Here is a 27,090-nt window from a genome sequence, read left to right as displayed (position 1 = left end):
GTAATAATGTATAACAGAATATAATCTGCAAAAATACTGAATCACTATGCTGTACACCTGAAACTAACAATATTGTAAACCACTATATTTCAATAATAATTTTTTTTAAATTATGAATCTGCTTTTTCCAATATCTTGAAGGGAGCATGTGACCCTAACTGTTTTTTGTTTTTGTTTTTATAAATTTATTTATTTTATTTTATTACTTATTTTTGGCCGCCTTGGGTCTTCACTGCTGCACGTGGGCTTTCTCTAGTTGTGGTGAGGGGGGGCTACTCTTCATTGCGGTGCACAGGCTTCTCATTGCCATGGCTTCTCTTGTTGCAGAGCACGGGCTCTAGGCATGCGGGCTTCAGTAGTTGTGGCACGTGGGCTCAGCAGTTGTGGTGCATGGGCTTAGTTGCTCCGCGGCATGTGGGATCTTCCTGGACTAGGGCTCGAACCTGTGTCCCCTGCATTGGCAGGCGGATTCCTAACCACTGAGCCATCAGGGAAGCCTGACCCTAATTGTTGATGGCAGACAGCTGGAAGACTCCCAACATGGAAGAGGACACAATTACAGGAATCATAAAATTATTTAGCAGAGCTGAAGACTGGATGGTACCATACCTAAAGCCTGCATTCCTCTGGACTTCTAACTATCTATTTTTGGATACTGCTAAACTAGAACAAAGCATTCACAATGATCTCTAAATTTTCATCTGCATTAGACTAACAGCCCCAAATGTTAAGGTATACTGGTCTCCCAAATAAAGTCCAACTTTTTAAAAAATTTAAGCCCCTTGGAAATTTGGCCTCATCCTTAGAGTTCACTATTCTCCTGTAATAACCCTCAGCTTCATTTAAAGTGTTCTACTGAATCCCCCTGAATGTCTTATATACTTGCACCCCTTCGGTTTTGTCCTGTTGCTTCTCTGTGCCTAGAAAGCCCTCTCCTACAGCTTATAACTATGCTTCAAGACCCAAATCAAATCTCAACTCCTCCATTAATCATTCTCTTACTACTTCATTTATGAAGATTATTTTGTGTACATTGTAGGTAAACTGGTCCTGAGGATATCTACCTAATATGCTGTGCTATTCTTGTATTGTTTAAAGTTCCTCTCTGCTATAAATACCCCAACTTATTTACCACGTCATGAGTGAGTGGGATCATATTTTTCCTTAAGTAGAAAGACTAGTCGTAGTCTTCTAAAAGGATAACAACCTCGTTCTACTAAGATGACACAGATGTCATATAGAAAAAATAAGAGTATAAAAATAATAAATCTTACAATATAAATTACGTTATTCTGTTCCATCCTTTATAAAAGAAATGCACAAATTCAGCTATTTCACTTTCCCATTATAATGACCAAAAGATTCCTTTTTGAATAGCCTAATAAGAACATATTTTAGAATTGCACACCAATTGTGGAACAATAGAAACTCTTAAATATATTTAATCACACTAGATTTGCAATGCCCTGATTCAAAGTATAGATATTTCAACCTCAAGATTCATGTGCCTCGGGAGTATATGCAAAGTTAATTGCATGTGATAACACACCAATATAAATTCAATTTCCTTTTCCAATCTCACTGATTGCACCTTTTGTAACAAGAACATAGCTGATCAATTTCTCATCAGGAACCACAAATTGGCACTCAGTCTCGTAGTGATAAACTATGTTTTCCCTCTCAAACTTCAATAAAGAAAATGAAAATTTAATCTGTATAGGCAGATTCCCTACCCCCAACACTCTAATCCCAAAGAAGTGTACTTGTGGTTACCATGCCTAAAGAGTATTACTCAATCCTAAAATTCATCACAGTTCACCTTTTCAGCTGTAGCAGACACTTTCAAGTCTAAAGTATACTAAGAATCTAAGCTTTAATGAATGAGGTATTTTATCTTAAAATATAAATATATACATACATGTATGTATTTATGCATATGTGGGTATGTATGTATATATTTCTCCCCACTGAAAAACAAAGTCTAAAACAATGAATAACTCAGTAGCAATGATACTTTGAAAGAAGTGCTAGTATGTGGCTTCTAAAGGAATTAAGACTCCTTGGTTATCACGAAAAGAATCAAGACTCCTTGGCAAAATGGCTGATTCCAGCTCCCAGGCTGGAAATATGTTAGATGACTCTGGAAAGTTTTGTCATATCAGACAGAAAGGAAGCTATCAAAGACTATGAGGGTCATATCAAAAGGAAGGAGGAAGCCACTTGAAAAGGCTCCTACTGGGTCAAAGTTAAAAATCAGATCATTAATATGGATAAAAACTACAATGGACCAAAACATACTAAACAGGTTTAAACATATTAATTCATTAAAACACTTAAAAACATTTCATTGGTCATCTTTGGAAAATGTTAGAGCAGCAATATTATTTTGCAAACTATAAAATAAAAGAATTAGGCCATCATCCTACCTTTCCTATGCAAAGAATTAACAAAGGTAAGTTTCTCTTTATAGAAGGCTGGCTAATAAACACAAGAGCATTAAAATATCACCACTGGGCTTCCCTGGTGGCCAGCGGTTAAGAATCCGCCTGCCAATGCAGGGGACACGGGTTTGAGCCCTGGTCCGGGAAGATCCCACATGCCGCGGAGCAACTAAGCCCGTGCGCCACAACTACTGAGCCTGCGCTCCAGAGCCTGCGAGCCACAACTCCTGGAGCCCATGCTCTGCAACAAGAGAAGCCACCGTAATGAGAAGCCCGTGCACCACAACGAAGAGTAGTCCCCGCTCACAGCAACTAGAGAAAGCCTGCGCACAGCAACAAAGACCCAATGCAGACAAAAATACATAAATAAAATAAATAATAATAAAATTTAAAAATATATATATCACCATTTTGTAAATCTTAACAAATTCATGGATCTAGGGCTAGGCAATGATCATCAATAGCTAATAAGATTACAAAGAGAAACAATCTGGTATTATATATCCCTCCTAAAAGAGGTACACACCAGCACCTATAAAGTGTTCTTGGGAAAAAGTATATATACATAATATTTAACCTGATTTAGATCAAGTCTCTAGATTTAACTACAAATTTACAGGAAATACAGAGAACAGACACCATGTTAAGGTATACCACAGAACAATCAGTAAAATCCAGACTCTGGGAGACCAAAAAAACCAAGCAAGCCAGTTTGTTCCATCAAGTAATAATGACAATAAACATTTTTTAAAGAAAACAGAAAACACAAGAAAAATAAAAGAGTTGGAGGGGAAACCTATAGATCAGCTCTAACCAATAAAACATTCTTCAATGAGTGAATTGCTCTATGCTGTCCAGTATGGTAGCCCCTAACCTCATGTGGCTCCTGAGCACTTGATATGTAGGCAGTGTGACTGAAGATCAGACTATTTCATTTTAATTGTAATTAATTTAAATTTAAATAGCTACTTGTGACTAGTGGCTACCATATTGGATGGTACCACTATTGATCAATGGAGAATTAAGAGACTTATTAATCAATCACAGTATATCATATGATTGATCTTATTTGTGTCTCTAGTCAAAGTAATAAATCTTTTAAAATATATATTAATAGAAATTTCTTAATAGTATTAAATATCTGCCTGATATTCTTAATAATACTAAGAAATTACTATTAATATTTTTTATGTGATAACTGTATTTTGGTAATTAGGGCAGAAACTATCCTTTAGAAATATTTACACCAGAGAAAACCATAATTTGAAAAGATACACGCACTCCAATGTTCATAGCAGCACTATTTACAATAGCCAAGACATGGAGGCAACCTAAATGTTCATCAACAGATGAATAGATGAAGAGGTGCTGTGTATATGTGTGTGTGTGTGTGTGTGTGTGTGTGTATATTCACACACACACATACATACGTACATACACACACACATATATGCACAATGGAATATTACTCAGCCATAAAAAAGAATGAAACAAGGCCATTTGCAGCAACATGGATGGACCTAGAGATTAATATACTGAGTGAAATAAGTCAGATATCACTTATATGTGGAATCTAAAAAAAAAAATGATACAAATGAACTTACACACAAAACAAAGATAGACCCACAGACATAGAAAACAAACTGATGATTACCAACAGGGAAGCGGGGGGATAAATTAGGAGTTTGGGATTAACATATACACACAACTATGTATAAAATAGATAACTAAGAAGGACCTACTGTAGAGCACAGGGAACTATACTCAATATTTTGTAATAACCTATAAGGGAAAAGAATCTGAAAAAGAATATATATATATGTACATACATATATGTATATCTGAATCACTTTGCTGTACACCTGAAACACAAGATTGTAAATCAACTATACTTCAATTTTTTTAAATGTACCTTAAAAAAAGAAAGAAATATTTACAGAGAAATGATATAATTTCTGGAATTTGCTTCAAAATAATCAAGAGGGATAAAACAAGACTAGGCATTGAATTGATAAGGACTGAAGCTGGGTGATGGATAAATGGGATTCTGTATACATTCTCTCTGCTTTTGTATATCTTTGAAATTTTCCATAATAAAAATTTTGGGGGGAGGAGAGGACACTTAACCTGCATGCTAGGAAGTGGTTTGCCTTTTTGTTTCCCCCAGGAGAGGATACCAGAAATATAAAAGAAATTCTTAAGAAAGATAGTTTGGTTAAGGCAGATAAACTGTCCTATACTATATTTTATACACTCAAGCCTGACTATCTATTGGACAGCTTTTCACTTTTTGGGTACCATACTTCAATTCTTCTTTGACATCATTTGACTGCTCCTTTCAACATGGGTAGATCAGAATGTGAACGCAAATGCCTCAGTTGTAGCTCTAGCTCTAGCACAAAATTTGAAGGAAGAACATTAATTACAATGTATTTTTTTTTCAATTTGGATTAGGGATATGGTAGGCCAAAACTGACCACAACCACCCCCACCGGAGGCAAAAGCTATCCTTGTCAAACCTCTGGAACCTGTGATGTTATCTTATTTGGAAAAAGGGTCTTTGCAATGTAATTAAGGATCATGAGATGAAATCATCCTGAATTACCTAGATGGCCTTAAATCCAATGAGAAATGTCCTTAGATACACAGAGAATAGATGGAGGAGAAAACAAAGTGACGAGGCAGAGATTGGACTGAAGTGGCCACAAGCCAAGGAAGCCAGCAACCACCAGAGGCTGGAAAAGGTAGATTATCCCCCCAAAATTCCAGAAGTGCAGCCCTGCCAATACCTTGATTCACAGTGTGGCCTCCAGAACTGTGAGAGAACAAATTTCTCTTACTTTAAGCCACCAAGATTGTGATAAATTGTTACAGCAGACACAGAAAACTAACAAAGGGGATTATCTACTCTCTCAACCATTGAATACCTTATTCCTTCTTCATATTGCCTCAATAATTAAATATTATTGAGAATCTAAATGATTTTTAGAGCATCTTTTCCATTTTGAGGTCAAGAATTTTTGTTTCTTTTATTCAATGATGTAACCTAGTGCTGGAAAACTACTCTCTGATCATAACATTTTATGCTTCTTTCTACCTTTCTCATTGGTGTTCTTTCACTGAACACCTAAGGTGGTCCTACCTAAAGAAAAAAGAGCATAAAGAAAAACTTCCCTTAACTTTAAATTCTGCCAACTTTAAGCCTTAACAATTGTTCCAGTTTTCTAACACTAGTTTAGAAAATTCTATCTGAAATCATCATATTCAATACTCCTGTGTTATAGTACCCTTTCATATACAATGTAGAGTATACACCAATAATTCCCAGAACATTTCTGTTTCATGACTTAATGTTTTATATTTATTCCTTCTCTACTTTATGACCTTCCCTCAAACTTACCAATAAAAAAAGAAATAGCACTATGTGACAAATGACACAGTGCCCTTATGTGTTATTGACTTTTATACGCAAAGGAAAATTTTAAACACTGAAAATATTTTAAATACTCTGCAGTGTCACAAAGAAAGGATTAAAAGCCTGTTCAAAGCACTTCTTCATTTCTTCTAGCTTCCTACCTATATGCTACTCAAAGTTGATACATATTTTTAATCACATAATTTACTACCTATTTATATCGTCATCTTATATCCTAACAGTGAGCATTAAATTATGTTTAATTCTCTGTGAAAGAGAAGTAGATATTTTGTCAACTCGAATAGTAATGCTATTTATTATCCAGAAGCACATCTTTCCTATGCATGAGCTAGTTTGAGGTTAGGGACATCTTTAAAGAATACACAAGTATATTTTTGAAGGTGATAATATTTTTTACCTAGAAGTTGTCATTTCCACAGTACAAATGAATATGCAATCCTTTTCCAATGTAAACATGAAATAAGCACATCCTTCAGAAGCAAAAACTCCATTATATGTCTCTGAATATCAATCAGGTCTTTTGATCCTTTCTAAAAGAAGTTAATGGGGAATAGAAAATATATCATTCTTAAAGAGATGACAATTATTTTTTTGGCTTGGCTCCTGTCTCAACTTCCACTCCTTAGCCATCTGTATTTCTTTATTTCAAAACAAGGTTGCAGTGGCTACAAATGAATCCAGCATTTCATTCTGGAGGTTAAACTCTCTACTCATCTATAGTCTTCTCATGCAATATAAACCTACTACTAGCAGAAGGACTTCTGAAAGTTGACAATAAATGACTAAACAAAACAACACTAATAGAAAACTGGAACTTAGAAAAGATACTCTCCTGCCACTGCCCAGCTGAAAATGTAACAAATTAGATATAGTTCTCCCTATTACAAATATCAAAAGGTTTTATTTCTAGGTCAGAAAAAATTTTTTTAAAGAGACAGTGATACAGGATAGCAAAAAGGAAAACTTGGGGGGAGGGGAGACACAAGATTAAAAACAACATAAGAAAAGTAATGCATTATGAATGCATAGATTTAACAGTAATCCTATACATGCAAAAACTACTTCATGTATTTTAGAAATGCAATTTGGTCTTCCATCCTCTTGAAGCTCACATCTGTTAAAACAACAAAGACCTGTGGAGAGAGGTGAGGTGGAAGAAGATGCCTGAAGTGGACTCGGTCCATTCAAGCGTATAATCAGAATGAATAATTTACAAGCATACTTTCATCTTCAGTGCCACTAAGAGCTGAATTCTAAGGAGCTTAGGGAGACTGTACCACATCTGCGAACCAAGTTGAATATGCAGAGGAGACCTAAGCAAAAATGATCCAACAAACCTGTTAATAAGATTGGGGAAGGGGATGGGGGACTAAAAAGAACTGGCAGAAAACCAGAGACTAATGCAGCAGTGGTCAGTGACTTATATCCTTAACTATATCTTATTCATTCCATTTTAGAAAGTCAGATAGCTGTATTAAGCTAACTGAATCAGAGAGCTTTATTAGGCTAACATTAGCTATATACTCCCCATCAAAAGGAATACTTTATAAAATAACAAAAGAGGCAAAATGTGAAAGGAAAACAACCAAAGCACCTCTAGGTCTTTCCATTTTAATTCAAATAATCTAAAACATATATTCCACTAAGGAGACATATGGAAAAAATTCTCCAACAATTCATATATGTATTTTTCAAATCTATGCCTATTTCATGTACCTTTGAAAGGAAACATACCAAAACAAAAAGAAGTGGTTTAGTGTCTTACAAAAAATATACAGTCACCCAGTAACTTATAAAATATGATTTCTCAGCAATCAAAGGAAACTCTACGCTTGGCATCAAGACAACTCAATGCCAAAAAATCTTTATAAACTAAGATCTTATATCATCTGCTTCTCGCCCGGTTTTAAAGAAATGCTATGTGCGTCACCTCAGACTATATCTTATGAAATTACAGTCAGCATTATAAGACAACAAACAGTATGCTTAGCCATCTAACCAGCAGGTAAAATTCTGCATCTAAAAATCAAGAGAAGTTAAAATTAAAAAACAAAAATAAAAACAAAGGAGCAAACTAGGTGAATTTTAAAATAAATGGTACTTTGGCTTTAAGGAAGATTGAGAGAAAGGATTCATTTTTATTCCTACTCATTGATGTGCTCAGTAAATATGTAAGGTATGTGCCTATTTTAGATACTAAGTATAAAATGGTTAAAAAAAAGACAAAATCTCTGGTCTCAAGGGACTTACATCATCTCAAAATTAATAAATCAATGAAAAACACAAGATATCAAAAAACTGTATGCAAAAATAAATAAATAAAACAGGGTGATGTAATACAAAGTGACTGCATGGCTACACAAGATTGGGTATTCAGAAGGCCTCTTGAAGGACACAACTATAGAACGATCTAACGAAACAAAAGGCAAGAGCTTAGGCCCTATTGTAACAGCAAGCTTGGGCTGATTTAGGGAGGGTGGGAGGGAGGGAGACGCAAGAGGGAAGAGATATGGGAACACATGTATATGTATAACTGATTCACTTTGTTATAAAGCAGAAACTAACACACCATTGTAAAGCAATTATACTCCAATAAAGACGTTAAAAAAAAAAAAAAAAGGCAATGTGACTGGAGTCTAGTAAAGAAGGGGGAAAATGGCAGAAGGTGAGGTCACAGACATAGGACCAGATTATTTAGGGCCTTGTAGGTCAGAGTAATAAATTTTTACATTATACCCTTGGACTGTAAGAAGCAGCCTCATGAAACTTACTGTCATGCTTTTTGTAAAATAGCTGTTGGGGATACTATCCACCACACCAAACAAAATACTCTTCACAAAGGTGCAAAGGAAGAATTTCTCTCAAATCTCATGTTCAGTAAGAGCTGATCTTTTTCTGAGTAACTGGTATACATTTACCTTATGTGAATTCTGAAATTAATCATGCTCTCCTCTATCCTCTGAACTCCAGCAAAGTCAGGGTTGAATTTACAATTAGCTTCTGGCAACTGTATAAATCTTATGGCATCTATTTTTTTAATAAACTTTTTATTTTAGAATAGTTTTATATTTACAGAAAAGTTACAAAAGTAGTACAGAGGATTCCCATATACTCCCCCCGACCCCCCGGTTTCCTCTGTCATTAACATCTTACATGATGAGTATGGTATATTTTTCACAATTAATGAGCCAATAATGATACATTATTATTAACTAAAGTCCATATTTTACTCAGATTTCCTTAATTTTTACCTGATGTGCTTTTTCTTCCAGGATCTTTATGGTATCTATTCTATATATTAAATTTACTGGAGCTTTATATCACTATTTTATCTTTATTTTCCCCTTATTCTAACCTCTATAACTACTGTTATCTAATTATTTTATCTAATTCTATAAACCTTTCCCAAAACTTCTAGGAATTATGTGGAGTAATAAAAAAATTAGTAGAAAGAGATTTCTAGAAAGACACAATTAGCTTTTGCCCAACAAATCAAATAGTTCAGAATTATTCAAAGTAGGTAATGCTTTATAAATCTTTTAAAAATACAGAGACTCAAGGAAATGTCCAATTAAAAATGTTACTCAAAGATATCGTTTGGATAAAAATATAAAGTCAATATAAAAAAAGTATTTTTATGTTTCAGTATTAGTCTAATCTCTCGAATTCTCTCTCCTTTTGTTGTCACATATAGCATTAGTAATCCTGATTGTTCTTACTGATCCATGCAACCTTAACATGGTCTCTGACTGTACAAGGGTGAAGCAAAATGATCTTTTAATGTCCCTTTCAATTAGACGTGTCGATTTCTTAATTCTGTGACCTAGGCTGACTGTCAGATTCTCATATTTTTCTATCACAAGAGTGGAAAACATTAATGCTTCTAAACAAAAGATACTACATTTTAAAAAGAAGATGGCAAAATAAAGTTTTAAGTTTTACTTGAAAATAATTCAGAGTACAAACTAAAATAAATTTAGTATATAAATTATATGAAGTGTATAAGTTTATATATACATATATATATATATATATATATATATATATATATATATGAAAATCATATGTATCAAAAGTATCCTGAGGAAGGAGGAAGTTTCCCCAAAAACAGGTGTGAATATTTACCCAAGTAAATTTGACAGAATTTGACTACGTCAAATGGGTACCACAGTTAGGAGTTCTGTTGTCATATCTATAATAAATTGTCTTGCCTCGAAACAATTCTGATTGTCAAGATGTGACTGATTCACTGATGCTGGGACTTTCAGTTTGCAGCTTAATTTAATCTGCCCCAAATACCCAAATACCAAATACCACATTGACAGTAGGAATTGTAAAAACACAATATAGTTTAAAGGTTTTTAGCATCTATTTCCAAAAATTCCTCAAAACATTATTCCATTAAAGACTGACTCTAAGGGTCCTAAGTGTGTCTGCTCCTCCACATAAAAAAATATATATCCACAATTTTAGTCACTTTAATACCCTTATTCTACTGTCACATATGCTCTACAATTCTTTCTGCAGAAAAAGATAAAATAAACAGTAAAATTCTTAATTATCTATGCCATTATTTAAAAATCAATGCATTATGTTAGTTTTAACATAGAATTTTAAGTCACCTTCTCAGTCATATTTCTAAATGTAAATGCCTACCAAAAATAACAAAGATTACACAGAAGAGTAGGCAATGATATATATCAAAGGAGATTAGATATAAACTGATAAGGAATGCGTGTTAGCATTTTAAATATATCACTTCAGAATATGAGCATTTCCTAGTTATAACCATAAGACATTTATTTTAAATAAAAGTAGAGACCCTTTATTTTTCATGAATCAATGTATGAATGATTCATGAAATTCACTCTCAAAGGATGAATGAAGCAAAATAACCAAGCAAAATAACCAAGAATCTGAATGTTTATTTATTTGAATAATAAAAGCAACTTTAAGTAAATGCTCCTTGATATCTTAATACACTGAAATTATTTTGTTTGGTTGGCTTACTTTTAAATGGGAAAAAAAGCCACCTTATATATGAAGAATAAAGGCACTATCTTGAAATTAGAAGAAAATAATCCACTAGTGTAAAAAATAGTAGTCAACTTCTTATCAATAAAAACTTTCATATACTGTGCTTTTTCATCTAATATACTTTTATCAAATAAACCACTTCACTCTTTAAGAATCCATTTCAAGTTACCTTTCTTTCACTATAATCAGAAATCCATTCCATCTTAAATAAAAGTACTGTGAAAATACGAAGCTACTTATTTTACTATAACTAATCTTAAGTAATAATTCAACAAAAATGTTTTTTAATTCTAACAACAATGTTAAGTTATAACCATTTAATATATGTAAATAATCAGTACAGCTATTACTTATATTCAATTCAATGCAATAAACATTAAAAAAAAAAACATCCTATAAATGCTAATAGAATAATCAGACTATAGATGAACTTAAGAAGCCTATAAACCTACTGGCTAGTTATTGCCTAAAAACCTTAGCATTAACAATACTGGTCTAAAATTCTTTAAGATTATTTATGGCTGGGGACTTCCCTAGTGGCGCAGTGGTTAAGAATCCGCCTGCCAACGCAGGGGACACAGGTCCGAGCCCTGGTCCGGGAAAATGCCACATGCCACGGAGCAACTAAGCCCGTGTGCGACAACTACTGAGCGTGCACTCTAGAGCCCGCAAGCCACAACTACTGAGCCCGTGTGCCACAACTACTGAAGCCTGTGCACCTAGAGCCGTGCTCTGCAACAAGAGAAGCCACCGCAATGAGAAGCCCGTGCACCGCTACGAAGAGTGGCCCCTGCTCACCGCCAACTAGAGAAAGCCCGCATGCAGCAACAAAAGACCCAACGCAGGGGGGTATAGCTCAGTGGTAGAGCATTTGACTGCAAAAGACCCAACGCAGCCATAAATAAATAAATAAATAAAATTTAAAAAAGATTATTTATGGCAAGGGTTCTCAACTTTGGCTATTTATTAGAATCACCTAGAGAGACTATAAAACTATCAATGCCTGGGCTCCACTCCCCATATCCTATTTTAATTGGCCTGAGAAGGGTACTAAGTATCAGTATTTGTAAAACAAACATACAAACAAAACACAAGTAAATTGAGTTAATTGTGCAACAGATTTGAAAATCACCAATTTATGGTATACTCCAGTTTTAAGATTAAAAAAAAAAAACTTGCTTACTGGCACCAAAAGTCTTAAGTCTACTAAAACTTAAGGTATAGAAAAAGAGGAGAATGAAGAAAAGAGAGAAAGACAATATTCAAAAAAATAATCAAGGCCAATCAAACATTTTTTTCCTTTAAAAATGTTAAAAGTTGGGACTTCCCTGGTGGTGCAGTGGTTGTGAGTCTGCCTGCCAATGCAGGGAACACGGGTTCGAGCCCTGGTCTGGGAAGATCCCACATGCCACAGAGCAGCTGGGCCTGTGCGCCACAACTACTGAGCCCACGTGCCACAACTACGGAAGCCCACGCGCCTAGAGCCCTGCTCCACGGCAGGAGAAGCCACCGCAATGAGAGGCCCATGCACCGCAACGAGGAGTGGCCCCCGCTCGCCGCAACTAGAGAAAGCCCGTGCACAGCAACGAACACCCAATGCAGCAATAAATAAAAAAATAAATAAATTTATATTTTTTTAAAAAATTGTTAAAAGTTGAAAGTCCTATCTTGGACTTTGTGATAAATCTGCTGACGTTGCATTATTTTATAGATAACTGCTAAATAAAAATCTAGAAATACAAACCCAATAGCAAGAATAAAGGAATGACAGAAATGATTATCATATAAATTTAAAACCATATAAAAGAGAGTAAATTAATATAGTATCACAGTGCAAATGAGACACAAAATTATAGTCCCTTTAAATAACTTTTTCTAACCTCAATACTACACAGAATAACGTTTCCTTAATCTACTTTCCGATACCTTCAATTCCCCAGTGTCTCTAAAGAGAAAAATTCATTTTAAGAAGACAAAAACTAGGTGGGTTTAGTTTGTTTATCTGAGAATGGAAAGAATGAACAAGTGCAGAATATTTCCCTTATGAAAGCAGCACATATATCTGCATGATCAGCCTAGAGTACTCCCTTTATAACAGGGTCCAAAGAAGTTAATGTCTCTGGGCAGTGAGATAAAGAAAAAGTTATTAACTATAAATATTTGTCATTTTAGCATACTTTGACAGAATTCAGTTTTTCTCCCATAACAGCTAAAAGTATATGAGAATTACTAGCAACATGATCCAGCATGGAGGGAAGAATAAAGATCATAACTTTCAACATATCTCAGAATATCTTTGTTACAAACCAGATGGTAAAACTTTAAAAAAAAGGTAAGGATAAGCAGTCCAACTTTGAGAATAAAATTAAAAGAACCAATATTAAAGCAAGTTACACAGGGTGAGGAAATCAGCTTAACTTCCATGTAATTTCATTTTTCTTACATTCTTAAAATATTTTGAGGAGGTACTCTTTAAGACACATAAAATAAGAGATAATAACCTAATAAAGAACTAAAGATTTGTCTTAAGTTAAATATTAGAGAATTATATTAACTATATTAAATATAATATATTAAATATAATCCAAAATTTAGTGACATATTATAAAACTAATACCCAGGTGCCAATACCCTAGCAAAGATTTTGAGATGCTGAAGGAAACACATTTTGAACTCAGAACAGTTAGAGGTGAAAGATATACACTTCTGTGTCATTAAAGACAATGAGATTTTTAATTACAGATCTGTAGTTTTAATAAACAACTTCATATTCATCTCTCCTGAAAATATGTGATGCAAAATTTTAAAAGACTATCCAGCCTCAGAAGGAACACTCCCTCAAGAAATAGTTGTTGAATTAGCTAATTATTTACTGACACAAGAACTACAACTTTAACTTACAACTCTCCAAACCTATCAAAGGTTAAACCCATAAAGAATGAGCTGGTGAGTAGAAGCTGAGGTAACAGAAAAGAAAGGATCAATAAAGATAATTGGAAAGATAACCACTACCCTTAGGTCAGTCATTTTATGACTGCCAAACTGTGCACAGGCATACATATACATGCTTGTAAACACACACACACACACACACAAATATGTTTCGTTGTTTTACTAGTCCCAGTCTAAAGACATGACATAAATAGAAAGAAAAAGCTGTGTTGCCCAGACTAATTATGAACTAAGGATTCACTGAATGATGGATGGATGGATGAATAGACAATAGAGACAAATATAAAAATACATTGTTTGGGGGAGGGAGCATGACACAGATAAGAACTTTAACCCTAAACCAGTATCTGTGATTCACAATGCTAAGGTGATTTGAGGACATTATAAGAGATCCATCATAAAGTAAATGTGAGCTAAACAACAAAAAAAGTTTCATTGAAACATAAAGTAATCATAATATATATTACAAAAAACAAAAAAGATTTATATAGTAGGGCAGGTTATATTAGTTTTATACTGTTCAGTTTAAAATATCTTTTCTTAAAAAGTTTTATATGGCTAAATGTAGAGATTAATGCATCTTACCTTCCACAGAAGGTGCCTGGTCCTGAGCTGAGTACAGCATATCCTTAAAAGCCTATTAGAAAGAAAGAAAAGACATACATGGAATCATGAGTAATCTTTACATTAAAAGCATTTTGAGCTAAACAATTACTTCTTTTTCAATATCCAGACAATGACTACATATGGTTCCCTAAATTGAGAATTTAGTGAAATACTTTAATAAGCTAAAACCCAAATACTATACTTTCCTATCAACCCAGTATTGTCCCATCTTTAAGATGAGGGCTAATGTGTATACTTTAAAAATTAAGGGGCATTTGGAAAAGAATGAAAAATCACCTGAGAGATCATAAAATCTCTTGACTAAAAAAAAAAAAAATAGTGATAGAAACTGAGAACAGTCCTAGAGGAATACAATGGAACACTGCATAAGAAGATATAAAACGCTGGATACAAATTTTTTTAAATCGTGGTATCATATACCTGAACATAAAATTCACTATCTTAATCAGTTTTAAGTGTACAGTTCATAGTGTTAAGTAAAGTTACACTGTTGTGTAGACAATCTCCAGAATTCTTTTCACCTTGGATACAAATACTTTTCAGTGGAGGTCTGGAAAGTCCTCCGTTAAAAGAGTTCAGGACTATAAAGATAGTAGAGGTTTTATTATTTTTTCCAAACCACTAAGTTAACTAACAATCATATTTAGGTAATTTAGATGGTTGCAGTTTGGTCTCTTGATAAGTGGTTTTGGGACAGGAATGAAAAGTATTTCTTCATACCTACCAAAATGGTAGAATCAATTAAGTGGATAAGCTCCAGAGCAGAAGAGCTGGTCATAAGCTTAGGTGACTTTACCTATCCCATAGCTTCAAATACCATCTAACCAACCATTGGTGATTCCCAAATTGGCCTCCAGCATTCCTCAGCCTCGGTACAACTGACATTTGGGGCCAGATAATTCTTTGTTGTGGGGGGCTGTTCTGTGCATATTAGGATTTTTGGCACTATCCCTGGTATCTAGAGATTCACTAGATACCAGCAGCAACCAACCAAAAATGTCTCCAGACACTACCAAATGCCCCTAGAGAACAAAAATCACCCCTCCCCAGAACCACCGGCCTAGAGTCATTCAAGCATATAAAAACCAAAAAAGAAGAAATAAACCTACAAGGTAACCCACTGTGTATTCAAGTCTAGTAAATTATATTCTTCCCAAATGAATTTACCATTTACTTTAAATTAGTGACCAACCTGTCAGTTCTATGACTAACCCTAACCAGTCTGATAATATACAAAAGCCCTAAGTGAATAAGACAAAGATCTAGAACTTCTTTTAAGAAAAAATATATATACGCTCACTATTTTCTTTACAATTTCAGACGTCTCAGGAACCACTAACGTCCAGTCTAAAAAAAGAAATTAGCTCAGATCTTATCAAACATCATAAAGTCTTTATTTCAGTTCACAGACTGGAATTTTATATTAAAGTCCTATACAAGTGCAGAGTAGGGGGGCTTCCCTGGTGGCACAGTGGTTAAGAATCCGCCTGCCAATGCAGGGGACACAGGTTCAATCCCTGGTCCAGAAAGATCCCACATGCCACGGAGCAACTGGGCCCGTGTGCCACAACTACTGAGCCTGCGCTCTGACAAGCCCGCGCACCGCAACGAAGAGTAGCCCCCGGTGTCCGAAACTAGAGAAAGCCCATGGGCAGCAATGAAGACCCAACGCAGCCAATACATACATACATACATACATACATACATACATACATAAATTAAAAAAAAACAAGTGCCGAGTAGTAGTTATGTTATGGTTCTTCCACAGAATATTTTAAGAGGGTAAATGGATAGATTGCTTAGAGCAGAGTAAATCTCTAGAAATAGAAAAATATAAGAAGAAAGGAACAAAAAAATCCAGCCAGAGAATACTTAAGGAAATAAAGCTATCATGGAAGCAGGTAATATCAGAGACTCAAACATCTGAATGAAGTTTTTCTACTTCTGAAGTATGATAGGCATGTGTACCAAAATCAAATGAAGTTATCAGTAACCAAATAAACCACCAATGACTAGCAGAGTAGCTTGTATGCAGTAGGAGCTCAACAAATAGTTCTTGAATTCAAAAGGGTTTCTCAGCACACTGAAAAAAGCACACTAAGTAGAATCTCTGGCACATAATAAAAATGAATTAAATTTGCAAAAGGAAAGCTTATCAAATTAAGGTTTAAAAAGTGATTTAAATTTTATAAAGAGAAAAATTATGATAGTCTTCATTTTGATTATAAAGCTAAATCATAATTTCATTTAAGTCAAGATAACTCTCAGTAAAATCAGGGACAACTCTTTTTTTGCTTCTTAGTACTTCAGTTTTCCTCTGAGTAAGAGAACCTCTATGTTTTTGATAGTAATAGACCCTAGAGAGCTCTATAAGAACTCTATAGGATACCTGCCATTCCCTGTCTGTGACTAGAGAATAGCCCCCAACTGGGAACCAGTGGGGGAAAATTCTACAAAGTATTGTCTATATTAATACCTATGGATTGTTTGTCTGTAATAGGAGTCACCTGGGTTGGGAGCAGTACCTCCAAATGCACAAAACAACAAATTCAAAGTTTCCTCAATTCATGCTGTTTTACTTCAAGAAAATCCAATACTCTACATAAAACTCTGAATTTGTATAATAAATAAAATCAATATGTATTCATGTGCATTACAAAAGATTTCTTTGATCACTGCCAAGGGCCCAGGGTTCAATCCCCGGTCAGGGAACTAAGATCCCACAAGCCACATGGCACAGCCAAAAAAAGCAAAAAACAAAAACCAAACAAACAAACAAAGATTCAAAGCAATTCTTACATCAGCATCTCTACTGTAATCTCTGAGTTACAAAAATTAAGTTATTTTTGTTATAATGTTATTGAAATATATATAAACTAGGACAAAACTCTTAGTGTTTATAACAATGCATATGACAGTAAAATCTTACAAATTAAATCCAAATACAACCATAAAACCAGTATTATTCAATCAACATTAACATGACAGAAAACAAGATGTTTGCTGAAACAAAATCTCAATTGGTAACACGAATACAATGCCAATTTACCTGTTCTGAGTTTGGAATGCCCAGATAACTCTGCCTCAGATGGGATCTACTGTAAGGCAGTACAGTCAGTGGCTAGAAGCTATGGAGTCAGACAACGTGTATGAAAACCAACTCTACCACTTATTAGCTGTGTAACCTTAGGAAAATTAACTTCTCTATACTTCAGTACCTTCATCTGTAAAACAGGAATAGTAATTACACATACCTCACAGGTCTACTGTATGAATTAAAAACTTAAAACACAAATCCTTATATTAATTGATTCATTATTATACATGAAGAGTACTTTGAACAGTGCCTAGAACATAGAAGATGCTCAAAGAATGTTAGCTAATAGAATGTGAACTACCAAAAAACTTAAGTCATGCAGTGGGCTGTAGCATCATTTGGTGGTCTACTAGACATGAATACATCATTTATGCATTAGGTATGCCTCAGTTCTTAACTAACTCTTCACAAAGTAGTACAATACTACCTGGAGCCAACATGACCGAACAAACATAAATAGAGGCACTGCAATCTCCTGGTATTACCAGTTTAAAAGATGGTCAACTAGATGATTTAGAATATGCTATTATATTTTCTGATGATAGCTGACATGAGCACACACAGTTTTTAATTCTTGTAAGAAACCTATAGATTCCCAAGAAAATATAGGCAGTCCCAATCTGCGTACGCATTAAATAACAAAGACTCCTAATTTTATTACTTAAACTTTCTACAACATATCTAGTGTATAAAATAGGGTATAGTTCAAACTTAACATGTATGTTCAATAATACCACCAGTAAAAATTTCTTATGCTGTTAATTTTTAATAACCCACAGTAGATCATCTCTAATCTCCTTTCCAAACACATGGGTTTCACAGACCATTTCACAGAACAAGGATCAGAAGCTAGAAAGATTCCTACTTCCTATCAACTCACTATTAGCCGCACATATAACATACTATAAATATTACCATCTCCATCAACAAAATATCTAATCTATGTTGTTCTCATCTGCTTCAATATTCATTCAAAGTCAGCATATTACAATCTAATTATTGGATTAATGAACAATAATATAAACACAGGCATTTGAAGAGGAAGGACAAGGAATATTTATTATAAACCTTTAAAGGAATCATAATCCCTGTTAACAGTGTTTAATAATTCGATAAGATTTACATCAGACTTTTTTATTCTGAAGGCTTTTCCAAATGGTACTATTATAATTTTGATATATACTTAAAAATATGTACACTATGCCTGATCTACATACCCCAGAAACAGGGACAACTGTTTGGGACAATTCTCCAATTATCTCTTTTCTTCTTCTTTTTGTATTCCCTTTTTAATTTTTTCATCAGAAATATTGAGTAGTCTGTGAATAATGTGCAAGTGAGTTATATCTGACCTGGTTTCTTTGTCTCGTCATCTAGAAATCAGTCATGTTTTCCTGATACTAAAGTGCTAAGAACAGTTCTGTAAATCAAATTATAAACCTCAAAAGAGGGCACTGAGCATTCTCATGTGTCCTGTACAAAGAATGACCATCTAATTAATCTTCATTTCTATCCCCAAATAAACTAACCTAGCTCTGTTTTTGATGATAGAAATGATCTGTAAAGAGAAACTCTTATACAAATTTTTAAAATCTAATATGTTAAAATTTAAAATTAATGTATTCTCGTACATACTTAACAATCCAAAGGCTGTAGTATATTAGAAGCATTATGCATGACTCAAAATTTTCATAGAATTTAAATGTACCCCATCAGCAAAGGCAATTCAATATACAGAAGTTGTTCCAACATTAAATTATTATTGAATTTGTTAAATGTATAAAATGTATATAATTTATAATAGGAAGAACTAAATTGGAATACGTCCCGTTATATTCACATTTATAAATTTCCTCACTAACATACTCGATATCCACTGACGTGGCTTTTACTATTTCTATGTGGATATCTCCCAAATCTGTGTCCTCAGCCACACGTCTGCTAACACATACTCAAAATGTCCAAAATTCATTTTCTTCCCAAAGCCTACTCTTCTCATGTCTTTATTTCTGTTAATGTCACTGCCAGTATCCACATCACACAGATTCACAATCTCAGCCATTGTCTCACTCATTCAACAAATATTTGCGTATCTGCTATGTGCCAGGGCTGTTCTAGGCACCTGGGATACATCACAAGGAAAATAAAAATCCCTGTCCTAGCTGAATTAACATTCTTATATTCTCCTCCTTTCCACTCCTAAGTTTAGTGATCTGACTCGTCAATGCCACCACCACAACCTCTTTTACATTCATTGTCTCCTATCCATTCACCTGAACTATTTCAACGGCCTCTTCACTGATTTACCAACCTTTAGGTTTTCATCTCTCTAACACATCTCACAAACTGCCATATCAATCTTTCCAAAGCACCAGTCTGACTCTCCTCTTACAAACTTACAAGGATTTCCCAATGGCCACAAAATAAGCCCATATTCCTCTGCTGGCCTATAAGGCACCCAGAATGATCCAATCTATGTTTCTAGGCTTATCTTCCAAACTGAAGAAAGCCAATTTCATTTTCACAACCTGACCCTCAAGTCAAAATGAATTACCTATTTCAATATTTCCTCCATCTTTGCCTTTTGTTTACAACTATTACCTCTACCTGGAATCCCCTACCCCTACTCCCATCTTTTCAATCTAATTTCCAAATCTTAACCATCCTTCAAGGTCCAGATCAAATTTAACCTCTTTTATGTTTTGTCCTGATTCCTCCAGCTGGAAGTCTTTACTCATTCCTCTGAAATCCTGTAGTACTCTATTTGAAACCATTTATAGCACTTAATATTTCCACCTTATGTTTTAATTATTTATCTGTAAAAAAAATAAATAAAATAAAATAAAATAATTTATCTGTGCCACTTGTTCCCCATTTGACTGTAAAGTCAGGGTTTTAGCCACCTTGCTTGTACTTATATAAGAAAGGCTCATCATAAATATTTCTAGAGTACTTAATATCATCGTTAAAGAAGTTACTAAGTTTTAGTCATTAAATGAACATTACTGGATGCCTACTCTGTGCACTATGCCAGGCTCTAAAGAAATAATGGTGGATCAAGCAAGGAAAAGACAGTCAAATAAATAGATACATTTTAATACAATATGTTAAATACTTTAAAAAATGATCAAAGCATATTGAAGGCCTAACATAGTAGCAATTAAAAAAAAGGAGGTGATATATGGGAAAGAGGGGGGATACCAAGAAGCAAAATAGGAAGATTAGACAAACAACTAAACACGAACTAAGGGAATTAAAGATCTCTAAGATTTTGAGCCTAGGTAAAGAGAAGGATGCTTAGTGATACTATTAACCAAGCTGTAAAAACACCAAAGAAAAAACTTGGGCAAAGAAAAGACAGGAGTTTGGGTTAACAAACCACTTCAGGTATCCACAGGACAACTGAGATGGTCAACAGACAGATGAAAACAGAGATCTACAATTTGGAAGACAGGTCAGAGCTAGTGGTTAAGAGTTGGAAATTATCTGTATAAGGTGATTTGAAACTGCCTATGCCCTAAGTAAATGAAATTTTTCAGAAAGTAAGTGGACCAAGGACAGAATCTTTTGGAATACAAAGCAACAGAGAAGACAATAAGGAAAACACCAGATGTATAGAGTGCCACAGGAATTAAAGGGGCATTTCAAGAAGGAAGATATATTAAAAATTATCAAAAGCTGCTTAGAGAAGACATATCTGCACCTCCATGTTTTCTGCAGCATTATTCACAATAGCCAAGACATGGAAACAACCTAAGTGTCTGTCAACAGATGAATGGGTAAAGAAGATGTGAGATACACACACACACACAAACACACAATGGAATATTATCCAGCCATGAGAAAGAAGGAAATCCAGCCATTTTCAATAACTTGCATAAACCTTGAGGGCATTATGCTAAGTGAAGTCAGAGAAAGACAAATACTATATGATATCACTGAAATGTGGAATTGAAAAATGCCCAACTCAAAGAAACAAAGAGTAGAATGATGGTTACCCAGGGCTGGGGGTGGTGGGGGAAATGGGAAGATACTGGTAAAAGGGTACAAACTTCCTGTTATAAGATTAACAAGTTCTGAGCATCTAATGTACAGCATGGTGATTATAGCTAATAATACTGTATTATATACTTGAAAATTGCAAAGACAATGGATCTTAAATGTTTTCACCAAAAAAATGAAATGGTAATTATGTGATGGAATGGAGGCGTTAGCTAGTGCTATAGTGGTAATCATCTGCAATCTATAAATGTATCATATCAACACACTGCACACCTTAAATTTACACCATATGTCAATTATATCTCACTAAAACTGGAAGAAAAATTTTAAAGAAAACTGAGAACATTTGAGTTAAATAAAACACCTATCAAGGAAGGGTTCAGTATACTAACAATCATTCTATTTCTTCAGCTGGAAGGTGAATACAGATGCCTATTTACCTACCTATCTGTCTGTCTGTCTGTCTATCTATCTATCTATCTAATTGGAATGCTGCAACTGAATTATAAAGAAAGAAAAATAGCTAACATTAGAATGCCTAGACTCTGACTTTAGAGCCTATAACTTAAACTATTCATATGTAAGATTAATAAAATATATCTTTAAGTTAAAGGAAAGAAAAATTAAAAGCTGCTTAGAGATCAAGAAGGAAGAGACTGGGCTTCCCTGGTGGCGCAGTGGTTAAGAATCTGCCTGCCAATGCAGAGGACGCGGGTTCGAGCCCTGGTCTGGGAAGATCCCACATGCCGCGGAGCAACTAAGCCCGTGAGCCACAACTACTGAGCCTGCGCGTCTGGAGCTTGTGCTCCGCAACGGGAGAGGCCGCGATAGTGAGAGGCCCGCGCACCGCGATGAAGAGAGGCCCCCGCTCGCCGCAACTGGAGAAAGCCCTCACACAGAAACGAAGACCCAACACAGCCAAAAATAAATAAATAAATAAATTAATTAATTAATTAAAAAAAAAAAAGAAGAAGGAAGAGACTAAGAAGAGATATAATTAGGTCTGAGGATCAGGAGCTCTCTGGTGACCTTCAAAAAATGGTTTCAGTAGAGTAATGGGGCAGAAACTAGATTAGATTGCTTTGAGTACACGAGAGCTGAGGATATGATGACCACAAATACTGATCGATAATAAAAGTAATTATAGTTACCTTTACTGAATGCCTACTATCAGATATCGTTTTGAGTATTTTAAACACACTACTTTAACAGAGGCCCACAACTCTTTAATGTAAATATGATTTTCATTTTACCACTGAAGATCTGAAATTCAGAAAGGTTATTAAAGTATTATCTTGCCCAAGTATTGCTCATTCTGTAATCCACGCTTCTTTGAGAAAAAGACACATAGCCCACTATTTGGAGTGAAATCTTATTTTCTAAGATTTACCTCTAATTTTGGCCTCTCAATTTTCTGATACTCTTCCTTTCATTTCCAAAACTTTTCTAAACCATTAGATTTTTATATCAGGTGTGGTAACTAGCCTCTGAAATAACCCCCAATGATTCTTAACTCCTGGTAGTAATGCTCTTGTGCAATCCCCTCCCATACTAAATAGGACTGACCTCTATAACCAATAGAATATTGCATAAATGACAGAGTACTACACTTCCAAGGCTAGGTCATAAAAGGCACTGTGGTTTTCATCTTATTCTCTCTTGGATTCCCCACTCTGGGGAAAGCCAGCCATGAAAAAACTGAAGCAGCCCTATGGAGAGGTCCAAGTGGTAAGGAACTGAGGCCTCCTGAAAAAAGCCAGCACAAATTTGTCAACCACTCGAGTGTGCCATTCTAGAATCGGATCCAACCCCAGGCAAGCCTTGAGATGTCTGCAGCCTTGACTGGCATCTTGATGACAACCTCACAAAATATCCTTAGCCAGAATCACCCAGTTAAGCTGCTTCCAAACTCTTTACACACAGCAAGATTGTAAGACAATAAATGTTTCTTATTGTTTCAGTAGTTTTAGGTAGCTTGTTATAGAGCAATAGAGAATTAATATATGAAGCTAGATTTGAAACACATTTTTATATCACAGAATGTAATGTTATTAGATCATAACCAACATCTTTGGCTTGTCTTGATCAAAGTACCCAAAATTTTTATTCCTATAAAGATACAAAAACTATGGAAAGGAAAACTATGACAATTTCAAGTAAGTGATTTATTTAGCAATAATAAGCAAAACTGCATCCCCATAAGTCACAGCCACCAATACTGTAATTTAACTTATACCCTTGAATGCCCTTGAGAAGTCACATAGCTGCACTTCTGAGCTGGGACGGAATAAATCTGACAGATTAAATCAGCATCCTCCTTGTCTAAGGATCCTATTCTGACAATAAAATAAAGCTGATAACAAATGCTCTTTTATAACTAATTATATCTGTATGGCTCATTCTTACATTTACTGTGGTAATAACTGTAAATTCTCTGAGGGCAGAGAGCAGTCTCACTTCAATTCTTATGGGCCACAGCATCTTGCACAGTACAAGTTCAAAATACATTTGTCAATTGCACAGACTTTGTAACACAAAGCCTAAATATCCAAAATCAGCACATCAGTTAATTTTTTAAGTGTTAACTATGTTATTTTTATTGAATTATTTTATAGCATTTCCAGTTTCATGAAATATCAAAATGCAAAGTCATTTCTTATTTTTTCTAATTTTCATTATCTTTTATTTCTACACAAGATTCAAACCTCTTTCATTTACTAGCCACAAGAAAAGTTCTTAGTGTGTTTCGCTTCCAGCCCTCTTTAATATATAAGGTTTATACAGGTTGGTAAAACATGTCGAATTTTGACCAAATATAATAGTATGGCAACATAAAATTCTCACTCTGTTCTTAGTTTGTCCGTTTATCTGAAAGAAAACAAAAAAAGGAACCCAAAGGTTCTGCAATACACATATACACTTACAAAAATGGTTTCTAATCCATCAGTCTCAGACCACTTCATAGCTCCAATTTCAATACTGTAAAACCTTATGAACTAGGTATTCTCTGTAGGCTAAATAATGTTTCCCACAAATATATTACTACTTGTCAAAATATATGAAGGTATTTGTACTTAATAAAATACTACCATATTTCATCGAGTCTAAGATACCATCCATTGTTAAGACACACCATTAATTTATGTATCACTGCACCATTATTTTACATACCATTAAGAAAGAAAAACATTACCAATTAACTATGTGACATCTGTAAAATGAATCTCAATTTCAAAGGTGTAGGAATGTGGAACAAGGAATGTGCATCTTAGAATCTATAAAATGCAGTAGTTCATTTGGTCAAAATGTAGTTTCTCAAGCAATGGATTCTAGAAGTCCAGCTACCATCATTTGGTTTCCAAGAAATTTCATGACATTGAAAGAGTCTTGTTATACTAAAAGATTGAGTACCAACACCCTAAAATAAATGTCTGCTGAATAAATGAATAAAAGTTACTCCTATGGCTTATTTTTAATGAAGACAAAAATTAACAGCTATACTTTATTGAAAAGTATCTTCTATAGGTCAGGCCCTTGCTGGCACTTTCATATATTATTATAGCTAATACTCATAATAATCTCGAAAGGTAAATATTATCCCCATTTTGCACGCAAGAAAACTGAGGTTCAGAGAAATAAAATAACTGTTTATAAGTCCACAGCCAATAAATGAGGGAAATGCAATTAAAGCAAAAAATTTAGATAAAATTAAAGCTACTTCCTCTACTGCCTTCAAGATGAATGGATCCCATATATCCTTCAAAGAATCTTACTTTATCCTACTCATTCCTAAAGGTTCTATCCTATTTTCCTCACTCTGTTAACAGACAAATTTCTCAAATGAAAAGTACACATAGGTTGTCTCAATGACTTTAACCTCTTAAAACCTGGAATAAAGTTAGCAGAAGACAATTTATGTTCAGAATTCACTAATGAGCAACTTTTGTCAAATCCAAAGGCCTATACTTAATCCTCATTCTCATGAACCTGTCTACAAAGTATGTCACTGCTGATACTCCATTTACCCTTAAGACCCTTAACTCCTATAACAACGTTTTTTCCAAGATTTCCTCTATGTCTCTATTTTTCTGCATTACATACTTTCCCTTAGTGAATTAATTCTTTAATTACTATCTCAATTATAATAAATCTTATCTTTGATACAATTTTTCAAATTCCAGCTAGTACTTATCTCTACATATAGACATTTTGTGTATGAAATCAGCATACTTAAGATCTAATTTCATGAATTTACCATCCCCATAAGTAGCTATCCTCTACCAGTTTCCCTAGGTTTAAACCATTATATCAATATTAAATTCTTCCCTCCTTCAACCCCTATATCTGGCTATTCATCCAACTTCTGTTATTTAAAGTATAAATATCAAAGCACCTACATAAAACACTGTGCTAAGCAATAAAAAGTGATACGTTAAAACATGTTTAATAGGGACTTCCCTGGTGGTCCAGCGGTTAAGACTCCGTACTCCCAATGCAGGGGGCACAGGTTTGATCCCTGGTCAGGGAACTAAGATCCCACATGCCGCACAGCGCAGCCAACAACAACAAAAAAAGTTTAATGGTATTACTTTACCTTTACCAATAATATCTTTATTTAATTTCAAATACTAATGAGAAAAAAAAAGATCTAACTACTAAAATATTGTGTATGCTTGCAATTACACAACTTGGAAGGGAGGTGTTACTTTTTTTTTTGAATTTTTGAATTTTATTTTATTGATTTTTTTATACAGCAGGTTCTTATTAGTTATCCATTTTATACATATTAGTGTATATAGGTCAATTCCAAGAAGAGAGATGTTACTTTAATAGGATACTTTGTGTTTAACAGGGCAGGTTCACAAAATATGCATTAAATTATTATTATTAATTATTGATATCATTGTTAAAATTTTTTAAACATGAAGTTGGTTAAACAATGGTTTAGGGCTTCCCTGGTGGCACAGTGGTTAAGAATCCACCTGGCAATGCAGGGGACACGGGTTCGAGCCCTGGTCCGGGAAGATCCCACATGCCGCAGAGCAACTAAGCCCATGCGCCACAACTACTGAGCCTGTACTCTAGAGCTCACGAGCCACAACTACTGAGCCCGCGTGCCACAACTACTGAAGCCTGCACGCCTAGAGCCCGTGCTCCACAACAAGAGAAGCCACCGCAATGAGAAGCCCACACACCACAACGAAGAGTAGCCCCCACTCGCCACAACTAGAGAAAGCCCGCGCGCAGCAACAAAGACCCAGTGCAGCCAAAAATAAATAAATAAAATAAATATATTTATTAAAAAAAAACAAAAAACAATGGTTTAATAAATTTTCCTTACATAAAACCTATCACATTAAATAACATTGTCTCTAAAATGGAAGTAAGAAAGGTCAAGGAGGAATTTCAAATTTCTGCATTTGATAGTAATTTCTTTCCCTAAAACATTTTCTTCTCTAATACATTATGCTTACAAATCAATTCAGAAATTCTAATAA

The 27,090-nt window shown here is 34.5% G+C and overlaps 1 protein-coding gene across 1 annotated transcript in view; it reads right to left on the bottom strand.

The window, feature by feature from the left end:
• Positions 1-27,090, bottom strand: part of XPR1 (xenotropic and polytropic retrovirus receptor 1) — a 193,766-nt gene that overhangs the window by 152,011 nt on the left and 14,665 nt on the right. Inside the window, exon 2 of the mRNA XM_036824076.1 lies at positions 14,452-14,503. Within this exon, the coding sequence (XP_036679971.1) occupies positions 14,452-14,503 (52 nt within the window). The remainder of the gene's footprint in view (positions 1-14,451; positions 14,504-27,090) is intronic.

This window comes from Balaenoptera musculus, chromosome 1, assembly GCF_009873245.2.
Source record: "Balaenoptera musculus isolate JJ_BM4_2016_0621 chromosome 1, mBalMus1.pri.v3, whole genome shotgun sequence".
Lineage (NCBI taxonomy): Eukaryota > Metazoa > Chordata > Mammalia > Artiodactyla > Balaenopteridae > Balaenoptera > Balaenoptera musculus.
This window is presented reverse-complemented; position numbering and strand designations above follow the sequence as displayed.